This window comes from Manis pentadactyla, chromosome 4 (assembly GCF_030020395.1).
Source record: "Manis pentadactyla isolate mManPen7 chromosome 4, mManPen7.hap1, whole genome shotgun sequence".
In the NCBI taxonomy this organism is placed as follows: Eukaryota; Metazoa; Chordata; class Mammalia; order Pholidota; family Manidae; genus Manis; species Manis pentadactyla.
Window position 1 is genome coordinate 30,564,776 of NC_080022.1, and position 16,092 is coordinate 30,580,867.

Here is a 16,092-nt window from a genome sequence, read left to right on the forward strand (position 1 = left end):
CCTCCTGGTCTTTGTTCAGATGCAACCTTTTCAGTGAGGCCTACCCTGGCCCCTCCATTTAGAATCATAACTCATGCCCCTAACTCCATCCTTCTTGTCTTCCCCTATTTTTTATTTCTTTTCTTTTTTGCCCACAGAATTTTGCACTTTCTAACATCCTACATAATTTACTTAATGTTTATTGTTTTTCATCTGCCTATTTCTTTCCCTTTCTCTTTTTCATTCTGGGACTTTATTTCACATATGTTGGTAAGACTGATGGTGTACCACAGGTGTCTGAGGCTCTGTTCTTTTTACTTCCATTTTTCTTCTCTCTGTTCTTCATATTACATCATTACCATTTAACTATCTTCAAGTTCACTGGTTTGTCCTTCTGCCATCGCAGATCTGATGTTGAACCCTTCTAGAGAATTCTTCATTTGCTGTTGTACTTCTAACTCTAGAATTTCTGTTTGATTCTTTTTTATAGTTTCTAATATTTTTGCAATATCCTATATATTGACTTACCATCATAATATTTTCTTTTGATTTTTTAAACAGTTTCTTTTTAATTATTTGACATATTTATAATAGCCTTGTCAATGTCTTTGTTTACTCAATAGAGCATTTGGGCCCATTCAGGGAGTTTTCTTTGTATGTTTCATATACTTTTGTCAAAAACTGGGCATTTAAAATAATATATTGTACAGGATCATGGGAAGATGGCGGTGTAAGTAGTTCAGAGGAAATCTCCTCCCCAAAACATATATATTTATGAAAATACAATAAATACAACTATTCCTAAAAGAGACACCAGTGGATGCAGTACAACAGCCAGGATACATCTACATCTGTTAGAACTCAACATCACATGAAAAGGGTAAGATACAAGCCACGGCCAGGTGGGACCCAAACGCTCCCCCACCCCAGAAGCCAGTGGGAAGAAAGGAGTCAGAATGGGGAGGGAGTGAAAGCCCAGGACTGCTAAACAACCAGCTTTAGAAATCCGCTGCCAGAGCGCAGACACAAGGTGCATGGGGTGCTGGATATTAGAGAAACAGAAAAGCAAAACCTGTGGGCAGGTCCCTGCAACTGGTGCCCCTGAGAAAAAGAAAAGCGAGTGCTTTCTGCAAGTCTTAAAGAGACAGGGACCCCGTAGCTGGATGACGTTGTCCTGGCACACTTAGCCAGCAGCTGGGAATCCCGGGGAATCTTAGGCGCCCTAAACCACAGGGAGGCAGCGCAGCTCTGAATCCCCTCACAGCACTAAGTAGCCTACCAGTCGTTCCTCTAACTGGTGCGGACCCCAACACACCGGCCCAGTAGTGGGAGAGTGGCAGCGCGTGCCGGGGGCGGAGGCGCCGGAAGGGACCAGGAGCAGATCGCATGCACCAACAGCGCCAGAGGGGACCCGGAGAGGCTTGTGTGAGCCCGCAGCGGTGGCGACCGAACAGCCTGGGTGCAGCTCGCACACACCGGCGGCAGTGGAGCCAGAGGAGCCCGGTAGAGGCCCATGCGGGAGAACCCCATGCGCACCAGCAGCAGAGCCAGAAGGAGCAGGCATGTTCCCAGCAGCTGACCCAGCCCGACGCACAGCCGCCTGGGCCAGACCCAAAGGCCGCTTCTGGCACACAGCTGCCCGGCAGGGGCACCGCTATCACAGAGGAGCGCACCTGGCATGCCTGCCACTTCCCACAGGGCTCCGCGCTGTTCTGATGGAGACCCAGCCCACAGCAGCTTAGGGGACTAACCTGGTGGCTGCTCCGGGAGTGCGGGTAACCGACACAGGCAGCAGAGAAGGGCAAGGCATCCAGCAAGCAGGAAAGGACTTTCTTCTCCCAGCTGACACACCCACAAACTGTCTACAGCCACTGCTATCACCATGAAAAGGCAAAAAAATTTAGTCCAGTCCAAGATAGTTCAGACAACATCTGAGAGAGGATCTGCAGAGAAGACCTAACCAGTCTCCCGGAAAAAGAATTCAAAATAAAAATCATAAACATGCAGACAGAGCTGCAGAGAAATATGCAAGAGCTAAGGGATGACGTCCAGAGGGAGATTACAGATGTCCGGAGGGAGATTACAGAAATGAAACAATCTCTGGAAGGATTTATAAACAGAATGGATAAGACGCAAGAGGCCATTGATGGAATAGAAACCAGAGAACAGGAATGCATAGAAGCTGACACAGAGAGAGATAAAAGGATCTCCAGGAATGAAACGATATTAAGAGAACTGTGTGACCAATCCAAAAGGAACAATATCTGCATTATAGGGGTACCAGAAGAAGAAGAGAGAGAAAAAGGGATAGAAAGTGTCTTTGAAGAAATAACTGCTGAGAACTTCCCCAAACTGGGGGAGGAAATAGTTGCTCAGACTACGGAGGCACACAGAACTCCCAACAGAAGGGACCCAAAGAGGACAACACCAAGACACATAATAATTAAAATGGCAAAGATCAAGGACAAGGACACAGTATTAAAGGCAGCCAGAGAGAGAAAAAAGGTCACCTACAAAGGCAAACCCATCAGGCTATCATCAGACTTCTCAACAGAAACTTTACAGGCCAGAAGAGAATGGCATGATATATTTAATGCAATGAAACAGAATGGCCTTGAACCAAGGATACTGTATCCAGCACGATTATCATTTAAATATGAAGGAGGGATTAAACAATTCCCAGACAAGCAAAAGTTGAGGGAATTTGCCTCCCACAAACCACCTCTACAGGGTTTCTTAGAGAGACTGCTCTAGATGGGAGCACTCCTAAAAAGAGCACAGAACAAAACACCCAACATATGAAGAATGGAGGAGGAGGAATAAGAAGGGAGAGAAATAATCATCAGACTGTGTTTATAATAGTTCAATAAGCAAGTTAAGTTAGACAGTAAGGTAGTAAACAAGCTAACCTTGAACCTTTGGTAACCACGAATCTAAAGCCTGCAATGGCAAGAAGTACATATCTTTCAATAATCACCCTAAATGTAAATGGACTGAGTGCACCAATCAAAAGACACAGAGTAATAGAATGGATAGAAAAGCAAGACCCATCTATATGCTGCTTACAAGAGACTCACCTCAAACCCAAAGACATGCACAGATTAAAAGTCAAGGGATGGAGAAAGATATTTCATGCAAACAACAGAGAGAAAAAAGCAGGTGTTGCAATACTAGTATCATACAAAATAGACTTCAAAATAAAAAAAATAACAAGAGTAAAGAAGGACATTACATAATGACAAAGGGCTCAGTCCAACAAGAGGATATAACCATTATAAACATATATGCACCCAATACAGGAGCACCAACATATGTGAAACAAATACTAACAGAATTAAAGGAGGAAATAGAATGCAATGCATTCATTTTGGGAGACTTTAACACACCACTCACTCCAAAGGACAGATCCACCAGACAGAAAATAAGTAAGGACACAGAGGCACTGAACAACACACTAGAACAGATGGACCTAATAGATATGTATAGAACTCTACATCCAAAAGCAACAGGATACACATTCTTCTCAAGTGCACATGGAACATTCTCCAGAATAGACCACATACTAGGCCACAGAAAGAGCCTCAGTAAATTCCAAAAGATTGAAATCCTACCAACCAACTTTTCAGACCACAAAGGTATAAAACTAGAAATAAATTGTACGAAGAAAGCAAAAAGTCTCACAAACACATGGAGACTTAACAACATGCTCCTAAATAATCAATGGATCAATGACCAAATTAAAATGGAGATCCAGCAATATATGGAAACAAATGACAACAACACAAAGCCCCAACTTCTGTGGGATGCAGCAAAAGCAGTCTTAAGAGGAAAGTATATAGCAATCCAGGCATATTTAAAGAAGGAAGAAGAATCCCAAATGAATAGTCTAGTGTCACAATTATCGAAATTGGAAAAAGAAGAACAAATGAGGCCTAAGGTCAGCAGACGGAGGGACATAATAAAGATCAGAGAAGAAATAAATAAAATTGAGAAGAATAAAACAAGAGAAAAAATCAATGAAACCAAGAGCTGGTTCTTTGAGAAAATAAACAAAATAGATAAGCCTCTAGCCAGACTTATTAAGAGAAAAAGAGAGTCAACACACATCGACAGAATCAGAAACGAGAAAGTAAAAATCACGACGGACCCCACAGAAATAGAAAGAATTATTAGAGAATACTATGAAAACCTATATGCTAACAAGCTGGAAAACCTAGGAGAAATGGACAACTTCCTAGAAAAATACAACCTTCCAAGACTGACCCAGAAAGAAACAGGAAATCTAAACAGACCAATTACCAGCAATGAAATTGATTCAGTAATCAAAAAACTACCCAAGAACAAAACCCCCGGGCCAGATGGATTTACCTCAGAATTTTATCAGACATACAGAGAAGACATAATACCCATTCTCCTTAAAGTTTCCCAAAAAATAGAAGAGGAGGGAATACTCCCAAACTCATTCTATGAAGCCAACATCACCCTAATACCAAAACCAGGCAAAGACCCCACCAAAAAAGAAAACTACAGACCAATATCCCTGATGAACGTAGATGCAAAAATACTCAACAAAATATTAGCAAATCGAATTCAAAAATACATGAAGAGGATCATACACCATGACCAAGTGGGATTCATCCCAGGGATGCAAGGATGGTACAACATTCGAAAATCCGTCAACATCATCCACAACATCAACAAAAAGAAGGACAAAAACCACATGATCATCTCCATAGATGCTGAAAAAGCATTCAACAAAATTCAACATCCATTCATGATAAAAACTCTCAACAAAATGGGCATAGAGGGCAAGTACCTCAACATAATAAAGGCCATATATGATAAACCCACAGCTAACATCATACTGAACAGCGAGAGGCTGAAAGCTTTTCCTCTGAGATCGGGAACAAGACAGGGATGCCCACTCTCCCCACTGTTATTCAACATAGTACTGGAGGTCCTAGCCATGGCAATTAGACAAAACAAATACAAGGCATCCAGACTGGTAAAGAAGTCAAACTGTCACTATTTGCAGATGACATGATATTGTACATAAAAAACCCTAAAGACTCCACTCCAAAACTACTAGAACTAATATCGGAATTCAGCAAAGTTGCAGGATACAAAATTAACACACAGAAATCTGTGGCTTTCCTATACACCAATGATGAACTAATAGAAAGAGAAATCAGGAAAACAACTCCATTCACAATTGCATCAAAAAGAATAAAATACCTAGGAATAAACCTAACCAAGGAAGTGAAAGACCTATACCCTGAAAACTACAAGACACTCTTAAGAGAAATTAAAGAGGACACTAACAAATGGAAACTCATCCCATGCTCCTGGCTAGGAAGAATTAATATCGTCAAAATGGCCATCCTGCCCAAAGCAATCCACAGATTCAATGCAATCCCTATCAAATTACCAACAGCATTCTTCAATGAACTGGAACAAATAGTTCAAAAATTCATATGGAACCACCAAAGACCCTGAATAGCCAAAGCAATCCTGAGAAGGAAGAAAAAAGTGGGGGGAATCTCGCTCCCCAACTTCAAGCTCTACTACAAAGCCACAGTAATCAAGACAATTTGGTACTGGCACAAGAACAGAGCCACAGACCAGTGGAACAGAATAGAGACTCCAGACATTAACCCAAACAAATATGGCCAATTAATATATGATAAAGGAGCCATGGACATACAATGGGGAAATGACAGTCTCTTCAACAGATGGTGCTGGCGAAACTGGACAGCTACATGTGAGAGAATAAAATTGGATCACTGTCTAACCCCATACACAAAAGTAAATTTGAAATGGATCAAAGACCTGAATGTAAGTCATGAAACCATAAAACTCTTAGAAAAAAACATAGGCAAAAATCTCATGGACATAAACATGAGTGACTTCTTCATGAACATATCTCCCTAGGCAAGGGAAACAAAGGCAAAATTGAACAAGTGGGACTATATCAAGCTAAAAAGCTTCTGTACAGCAAAGGACACCATCAATAGAACAAAAAGGTATCCTACAGTATGGGAGAATATATTCATAAATGACAGATCCGATAAAGGATTGACATCCAAAATATATAAAGAGCTCACACACTTCAACAAACAAAAAGCAAATAATCCAATTAAAAAATGGGCAGAGGAGCTGAATAGACAGTTCTCTAAAGAAGAAATCCAGATGGCCAACAGGCACATGAAAAGATGCTCCACATCGCTAATCATCAGAGAAATGCAAATTAAAACCACAATGAGATATCACCTCACACCAGTAAGGATCGCCATCATCAAAAAGACAAACAACAAATGTTGGCGAGGTTGTGGAGAAAGGGGAACCCTCCTACACTGCTGGTGGGAATGTAAACTAGTTCAACCATTGTGGAAAGCAGTATGGAAGTTCCTCAGAATGCTCAAAATAGAAATACCATTTGACCCAGGAATTCCACTTCTAGGAATTTACCCTAAGAATGCAGCACTCCAGTTTGAAAAAGGCAGATGCACCCCTATGTTTATTGCTGCACTATTTACAATGGCCAAGATATGGAAGCAACCTAAATGTCCATCAGTAGATGAATGGATAAAGAAGATGTGGTACATATACACAATGGAATATTACTCAGCCACAAGAAGAAAACAAATCCTATCATTCGCAACAACATGGATGGAGCTGGAGGGTATTATGCTCAATGAAATAAGCCAGACGGAGAAAGACAAGTACCAAATGACTTCACTCATATGTGGAGTATAAGAACAAAGGAAAACTGAAGGAACAAAACAGCAGCAGACTCACAGAACTCAAGAATGGACTAACAGTTACCAAAGGGAAAGGGACTGGGGAGGATGGGTGGGAAGGGAGGGATAAGGGCGGGGAAAAAGAAAGGGGGCATTATGATTAGCATGTATAGTGCATGGGGGGCACAGGGAGGGCTGTGCAACACAGAGAAAACAAGTAGTGATTTTATAGCATCTTACTACGCAGATCGACAGTGACTGTGCAGGGGTATGTGGGGGGGACTTGGTGAAGGGGGGAGCCTAGTAAACATAATGTTCTTCATGTAATTGTAGATTAATGATACCAAAATAAAAAAATAGTAATTAAAAAATAATAATAATATATTGTAGCAAATCTGGATTCTGATTTTTGTCCCCTGAGGGTTATTTCTATTGCTGGTTGTTTTTTGTTTTTTTGTTTTGTTTTGCTATTATTAATGTACAATTACATGAGCAATATTACGGTTACTAGACTCCCCCCATTATCAAGTCCCCACCACATACCCCATTATAGCCACTGTCCATCAGTGTAGTGAGATGCTATAGAATCACTTACTTGTCTTCTCTGTGTTGTACTGCCTTCCCAGTATCCCTCACCCCTGCTGGTTGTTTTTTATTTTGTTTTTTTAGAAACTTGCCTGGATTAAATCTGTAGATTGTCTCTCTAGCTGTGTTCTAGAGTTCTATTTCTCAGTTTTTGTGTGTGTGTGTGTGCATGTGTGCAGTTTTAAAAAATGGTGGTAAAATACACATAAGGTAAAATCTCTCATTGTAACTTTTTTTTTGCTATCATTAATGTACAATTACATGAACAACATTATGGTTACTAGACTCCCCCTATTATAAAGTCTCCACCACATACCGCATTACCGGCACTGTCCGTCAGCATAGTAAGATGCTATAGAATCACTACTTGTCTTCTCTGTGTTAGACGATTCTCAGTTGTTTTTTAAACAGTCTTATTTTTTAGCTTGGCTTCTTAGGGGTCTCACTATCTTATGGCGACATGATTAGTCAGAGGTTTTGCACAAATACCTTGTGCCTCTGGGGCTTCCACTCTTTGCCTATAAGTCTGTGTGTGGGTTGAGGAGCACGTTCAAATTTGGGGTGCTCTTCAAATCTTCCCAAGCTTTTCCTTTCCAGAGGGTCCTCCTGGTACCTCCTTGTGCATGTTCATAGTCAGACAGGGAGGTGCCCAGAGCTTGGACCCTGTCGGTCTCTGTATACATAGGTGCAGACTTTCAGCCAGGCAGGGATATGTGAAGAGTCCATCCAGTCCCTCTACAGCTTTCTCATTTCTAGGATCTCCCTGTTAAATGTCTGGCTTGACTTCCACCTGGGACTGAAATATCAGGCTAGCAGGCATAGGGGCTTTGCCAGCTCAGTTCCTACTGAACTCAATATTTTTACTCACTGTGTTACAGTACCGCTTGACATTTGCTTTTGCCCTCCACTGTAACTCACTCAGCCCTTTCCATCAGCAAAGCTGCTGATTCTCACAGCCAGCCTTACCCTCGTGGCATTATTGCACCATTCGTGCTGGAGCAGGACAGAGAGATGAGAGCAGCCCCAGGCAAGGGCACCACACATCCCCTGGTCTCACCTGAAGTTCAGCAGTTTTTCATAGATAAACATTTCTCAATTGATGTGCCTTTACTCAACTTCCAGAGCCCTGAAATGGTTGTTTTTGACAATTTTGTCCAGTTTTATATTTGTGTTTTTGGTGGAAGGGTTTGTGAGCTCTTTGTTCTACCATCATCATAAGTCCTGTCCAATGGACAATTTTTTTATTGTAACAAAATATATGCAACATAAAATTTGCCATTTTAACTATTTTAAAGTGTACAATTCAGTGGCATTTAGTACATTCAGTGTTGTACAACCTTGATCACTAACTCATTCTGGAACATTTTCCTCACCCAAAAAGAAACCCTGTTCCCATCCAGTAATCACTCCTCATTCTCCCCTGTCCTCAGTCCCACAACCACTAAACTGCTTTCTGTCTCTACAGATTTGTCTATTCTGGGTATCATATATAAATAGAATCATACAATACGAGGTCTTCTGTGTCTCGCTTATTTCATTTACCATGTTTTCAAGTTTTCTCTATGCTGTAATATAGATCAGTGCTACATTCCTTTTTATGGCTGAAGAATATTTCATTATCTATATTATAGATTATATTATATACATGATATGATATAATAACATTCCATTATATATATTATACACTATATTTTGTTTACCCGTTTATTTGTTGATAGACACTTGAGTACCGTTTCCACCTTTGGCTATTGTGAGAAGTGCTGCTATGAACATCTGTGTATGTTTTTTGAACACCTGTTTTCAGTTCTTTGGTTCTATACCTAGGAGAACTGCTGGGTCATATAGTAATTCTATGTTTAACTTTTTGAGGAACTGCAAAACTGTTTTCCACAGTAGCTGCACCATTTTACATCCCCATTAATGATGTATGAGGGTTCTAATTTCTCCATATATTTGCCAGCATTTGTTATTTTCAAATTTTTTTTTTACCCTAGCCATCCTAGTGAGTGTGAAATGGCATCTCATTGTGTTCTTGATTTGCATTTCCCTAATCACTGATTACATTGATCTCTTTTTTTCTATATTTTTTCAGCTTTATTGAGATATCATTGACCTATAACACTGTGTGAGTTTAAGGTCTATGTGTTGATTTGATATATTTGCATATTGCAAAATGATCACTGCCATAGTGGTTAGCTCACACTTCCATCATGTCACCCAATTAACATTTCCTTTTGTGGTTAGAACATTTAAGATCTCTCCTAGCAACTTTAAAGCACGTAATAGAGTATTATTAACTATAATTGCCATGTTGTACATTGTATCCCCAGAATATATTCATCTTATAACTGGAAGTTTGTATCTGTTTACCAATATCTCCCCATTTCTGCCCCCCCCCCACTCCTCTAGTCTCTTTTTCTATGAGTTTGGCTTTTTTAGAGTCCACATATAAGTGATGTTAATGACACTGATGTTACCATACACTTGTTGACCATTTGTATATTTTCTTTGGAGAAATGTCTATTCAAGTTCTTTGCCCATTTATTAATAGGGTTCTTCAGTCTTTCTATTGAGTTGTAAGAGTCCCTTATACATTCTGGATCCTAGATCCTTATGGCATATGCTATTTGCAGATAGGTTCTCCTATTTTTGTTATAATTTCACTCTCTTGATAATTTTCTTTGATGCACAACAGTTTTTAATTTTGATGAAGTCTAACTTACTATTTTTGCTTTTGTTGCTTGTGCTTTTGGTATTTTATCTAAGACACCATTGCCAAGTCCAAGGGACAATTTTAAAGCTTACTAGTTTACTGTACATTGTTCAAGGCTGAGTCCCACTGTTTGCAAATGTTTTTGTCTTATTAACCTCATCTAAAACTTCACTCCAGAAAAAAAGATAACTTGGAGAAGAAAAATCACATGTAACTATAACCTTTACAAATTTTTAGTCTACTGTTTAAATGCAGGAATCTATAGCAACACATGGGACATAGACACAAACTGTACCCAAAGTGAGCTTGAAGGAGTTCAAACCATTTTGAATCACTAAGAGCTGGATCTCCAAGCAAGTGCTTGTAACTGATTCCAAGTATATTGGAGACCAATTCTACAGTTAAATTCCCAAATTAGCTTTTATAGAATACAATATTTATTAAGGATAAGTTAAAAATGTGCTACTTGAAGCATATTCAAGAGTAATTGTTTCAACTTAGTCCATTGAAAGTATATTTTTCAGAAGTATTTGTGACTGCTATTGCTCAGAGTTGTCTGAGCATGATGAGAATAAAACTGACTTTCTAGTTATTTTTTTAAATTAAGGTACATACAATAAAATGCACAAATCTTAGTGTATAGCTTGATGAATTCTGATGTGTATATACACCCATGGAGTCATTGTCTTGATCAACATACCAAACATTCTCACTAATTTTTTGCCCCTTCATCTATTTTGCCCATTCCTGAATCTGTTCTCTATGTTTATGACTGTTTCCGTTTTTTTTTCATTTGTTTTGTTTTTTAAATGCCACATTTAAGTGAAATCATATGGTATTTGTCTTTCACTGCATGACTTATTTCACTTAACATAATACCCTTTAGGTTACCAGTGCCCTAGAATCTGGTCCTAGATAGGGCAGGATATTATGTTGTCCATTATGTATATATATGGATATAATGCTGTCACAAATAGCAAGATTTCATTCTTTTATGGCTGAGTAATATTCCATTGTATATATGTACATGTTTTTCATCCATCCATCCATCAATGGACATTTAGGTTGTTTCCTTGTTTTAGCTATTGCAAACAATGCTGCAATAAACAGGAGTGCACGTAAATTTTCAGATTAGTGATTTTGTTTTCTTTGGGTAGATTCCCAGAAATAGAATTGCTGGGTCATATGGTATTTCTATTTTTTGTTTTTTTAAAAACCTCCATACTTCTTTCCATGGTGGCCATACCAGTTTGCAATCCCACCGGCTGTGTACATGGGTTTCTTTCCTTTTTTCCATATCCTCAGCTTTCTAGCTGTTTTATTATTGTTTGAAAATTCTCTACAGATGACACACCCCTTTATTGTTTTCACCCAGAATGCACTCCTTCTACTGCCCTGCTTTTGCTGTGTCACTGCTTTTCTTGGAAAAAAAATGATTCTCAAAGTGTGCCTCGCAGGTCAGCAGCTTCAGTGTTACCTGGGAACTCATTAGAAATGAACATTCTCAGCTCCAGCCTGAACCTACTAAATTAGCAACTCTGGGAGTGGAGCTCAACAATCTGTGTGGTAACAAGCCCTCCAGATGATTCTGATGCAGGCTCAAGTTTAGAACTGCTGTCTGAGAATATGGTACCTGCCCTATCTAGGACCAGATTCTAGGGCACTGGTAACCACAGTGCTATGAGAAGACACTGTAAGGCAGGAAAAGTGGCCACCAGCTCTAGGTTCTGGCAGACCTGGACATCTGTCTCTCTTGCTGCCAGTGAAGTGTCCCTGAATAGCAGAGAGAACGTTGTAGCTTCTAGTTCTTCAGTCTCCATGGTACAGACACTGAATCAAAGGAAGACTCCTGGAGACTGTGGTTGTGGATGGTGTTAACCTGGGCATGATGGGTGTTAACCTGACTTGTTACCGCTGCTGTGTGGCACTTAGCACCTAAGCCACCACACATGCTCATCCTCCTCCTTGGGCTGTGGCTCCACATACGTGCACGTCCAATGTCAGCAGCCCATGTCCTGTGATTCAGCCTCTGAAGTGGAGGCCCAGGAATCCAGTGTGCTAAGAATAGAATTTTCCATTTCAACATTATTTGAAAGAAGGTCTTCTCTGCTTCATTCATCAGGTATTAAAACTTCACTAACTGCCAAGGAATCATGCAGTGGGCTGGGGTTACAGCAGGAAGCAAAGTGACATGGACCCTGCTCTCAAATGCTCTTTCTCTAGTAGCAGAGAAGGGGATAAAAAAGAAGTAGATACAAAATCATATTAAGTGTGAACATGATGTCTGATTGCTCCCTTCAGAAATGTGGAATGGAAACCAATACTCCCCATTCTCCTGTTCATTTCACCTACTAATTACACTCTCTGAAAAAAATGTGATTTCTAAAACTTAATGCTGTGTAAAAGATAGGAATCCTTTTGTACAGCCTTCAGGGGCCTGCTTTGAGATTCGAGATCATCACTGATCTCACAGAAGCATCTAGACATTGACATCCAGAAATATCTAATGTTTCCAGAACATTTTATGAGAGAGGTAATATGGTATATAATGTAATAATTATAACTGCTTTGATAAGCAGATCCTTGGCCCAGTCACTTCTGGGAATCCTTCCAAAGCAAATAATATAGGTTTTAGAAAAAAGCTGTGCCACTAAAGATAGTTGCTGTAGCTTTGTATACTCAAAATAAATTCAATGCTCAGTTATTATTTTGCTAATGTGACCAAATTACTTGAGCTCACTGGGTGTCATGAATAAAATGGGGAGATGATATCTACCTGAAAAAGTTTGTGAGGACTAAATATCCATGGGATAGCTGCCTAGTAATAGGCCTCCCATAGAACAGCTGTGTTCTGTGTGGGCCCATTTCACCTCCCCTTTCTAATCATATTGCACCTTATTACTGTATGTATATACATGTGAGGATCTATATAGTTTTTTATATTCTCACCACCCTTGTCTCAGGGGACTGAATTTGCTCAGGGACTGTTGACTCTCCTCCCCTCCCCTGGCATTCTGAATGGTAGCATTCAGGCGTTGAAGGGTTGGACTGTCCTAACCTTAACCCCCGAGTGTCCTTTCTCCTTGGTGCTAACCTGCTGCCTCTCCCGGTCCCCAGACACCCCAGCCTGCTGTACACGTGCAGGGGCAGGAGCCTCTGGCTGCCTCCTTGCTGGCTGAAGGACCAGAAGCAGATGCTGGGTGAGTGACCCACGTGCCAGCAGAAGAGCCAGCCAGAGCCTGGTACTGGCCTGGACACCACTGGCCATTCTTTACTGGGGTTCAACCTGGTTTTTAATTCAATGTCTTCCCTCAGGAGAACATTTGTTCCCACTCGGCCAAACCATGCATTCAAACCTGGCTGGAAAGATCACAGGGATGCTGCTGGAGATCGACAATTCCGAGCTGCTGCACATGCTGGAGTCCCCTGAGTCCCTCCGCTCTAAGGTGAGCTGCTCTCGGGCCCTGTGGGCTTAGCTCACTCAGCCCCAGGGGACCAGGAGCAGCCTCTGGCCCCCAGGTGTGTCCCATGACCCTCTCTCATGCCTCGCCTGTGGTCTGAGGGCTGCTGTGGTGCAGGTATTTGGGAAAGCGGTCAGCACCCAGAGAAGCTGCCGCTGGGCCTGGGCACCAGGGGGCAGAGGGGCTGTCCCACTGAGCACCTGGAGCTTTCTCACAGGTGGATGAGGTGGTGGCTGTTCCGCAGGCTCATCACGCCAAGAAAGAAGTGGCCCAGAAGGTGGGCACTGTGGCCGCTGCTACCTCTTACACAAGGAAAAACCGCATGTTTGGCTAATTTTGTTTTCTGCTATGGTTTTGATCTGTGAACATCATCCTAGAAAAGCAGTGGTGGATGGGGGATGTTCCCTGCTGCAATTGCCACTTCCGGGGGCAACTTGGGCGGTACTTACCTTTGGCCTAATCTGTCATCTGAAGTTAGAGAAAGGGACGCCTTGTGAATTAGAAAGGGCAAACAACAGTTTCCACAGCATGTGGGTTTTTTGACAGAACCAATTCTACAGTTCTCCAACACCAGTGGGTGTCCAACAATTTAGTTCAGTTCTGACACTAAGTACCTGGAGTTAGCACAGACCCACAGGTTAAGGGCTCAGTCCCACAAGACTGCCCCCACTTCAGACACAAGCCACAAATAGGGTCCCCGTGCTACCTGCACTTCTGCTGAGCCAACTACGAACTTGGGGTTCCAAACTGCCCCCCTTAGGTTTGATAATTTGCTGGAACAACTCACAGAACTCAGGAAAAAGGTATACTTATGATTACAGTTTATTATAAAGGATATTGGGAACAGCCAAATGGAAGAATGCATAGGGCAAGGTGGCAAGGGGTGGGGCTGCAGAGCTTCCCTGGCTCTCCAGGCACGCCCCCTCCCAGCACACTGATGTGTCCACCAGCCCACAAGCTCCCCAAACAAACCCCCATGTATGGTTTTTAGGTGTAGTTTCATTATCTAGTCAAATTGATTAACTTACTGGTCATTGGTGATTGGATTCAGTTTCCACTCCTCCTCTCCTCCCTGGAGGTCAGGGGATGGGGCTGAAAGTTCCGACCCTCTACTCAAGTGGTTGGTTCCTCTTGCAGTCAGCCCCTGTCCTGAAGCTATCTAGGGGCCTGTGATGGTTAATTTTATATATCCACTTGATTGGGTCACAGGATGCTCAGACACTTGGCTAAACATTATCTCTAGGTGCGTCTGTGAGGGTGTTTCTAGATGAGATTAGCATCTGAATCTGTGGACTCACTGAAGTAGGACTGCCTTTCCTAGTGGGTGGGGCTCATCCAATCCACTGAGCGCCTGAATGGAACAAAAGGTAGAGGAAGGGAGAATTAGTTCCCTTTTCTGCCTGACTCTGGGACATCTCACCTCATCTTTTCCTGCCCTGGACTGGGATTTACACCACTGGCTCCCCTGGTTCCCAAACCTTCAGACTCAGACTGAATCACACCATTGGCTCTGCTGGGTCTCCAGCTTGCAGATCATGGGACTCCTCAGCTTCCATAAGCACATGAGCTAATTCCTCATAAAAAAAACTCTCTCTCTCTCTCTCTCTCTCTCTCTCTCTCTCTCTCTCTCTCTCTCTCTCTCCCTGTATATGTAAATATAAATATATATATATATACTATTGTTTCTGTTTCTCAGCAGAACCATAACACAAGACCACAGTATGAGTTGCCTCCTTTGTGTAAACTCAGGTATGGTCAAAAGGGGTTCATTATGAATAACAAAAGGCAGCCCTATCACTCAGGACTTCTGTGCCAGGTCCTAGAGACAAAGACTGACTATATACTTTTTATTATACCACAACCCATATAAAGGATACCTGGTCAGATTCTTCTTGAGAGTGACTTGTTGGTCTGGAATAGTGAGTGGTACACAAGGAGATCTCAGAATCAGATTCCACAGCCTCATTTCTACGAGCATCTCCCTGGTTTGGCCTGAGGTTGGTAAGGTCAGCTGTGTGTGCAGTCACTGCTTAGCTCTGGGAAGAGATGCACAGGGCTTGGTGTCAAAGTGGGAAGACAGACATACACCTGCCCACAGTTATATGGTGTGTTCCAGTCAACTTGGGGACCACGACCTCTGTGTACAGAAGCTTGGGTAAGTGAAACCTAACCAGGACCTCTGACAAGGACTGGTGAGTGCCTCCACATGGAAAAAGAAGAGAACCAAATGAACAGAGGCAACTGGAAGGTGCGCAAGGTTAAGCGCCAGAGCTTGTATGGAGGCTGGGGTTGACTTGACATAGCCATGGCCCTTGTCAAGGGCTCTAGGAGCCTTGTTAACAGAGCAGTGATTTAAGAAGGGAGCACTAGACCGTTTAGGTTTATTCTGAAGAAAGGTCACTCTAGGAACAAGCTGGAGAGTGGGACAGAAGGAGAAAACCACCCAACTCTTCCTAGTCTGTTGCATTAACCTCTTGGTCTCAGGGTTCTGTACAATGCATTCTGGGTATAGTGGTCAGAACACTATTTTAGAACATAAATGTGACCATGAACTAACTCCCAGTTACAACCTTCAGTAGCTTCTCAAAGCCCTCAGAAACCCCACATGGCTTAT

General features: G+C 41.8%; 1 protein-coding gene across 1 annotated transcript; it reads left to right on the forward strand.

Moving 5' to 3' along the window:
• Positions 1 to 1,365: 1,365 nt before the first annotated feature.
• Positions 1,366 to 13,812, forward strand: LOC130683211 (polyadenylate-binding protein 4). Its single transcript, XM_057499448.1, is given in 6 exon segments — positions 1,366 to 1,543; positions 11,958 to 12,048; positions 13,131 to 13,193; positions 13,195 to 13,217; positions 13,333 to 13,463; positions 13,696 to 13,812. Coding segments are annotated over 6 exon segments (603 nt in total).
• Positions 13,813 to 16,092: the final 2,280 nt, after the last annotated feature.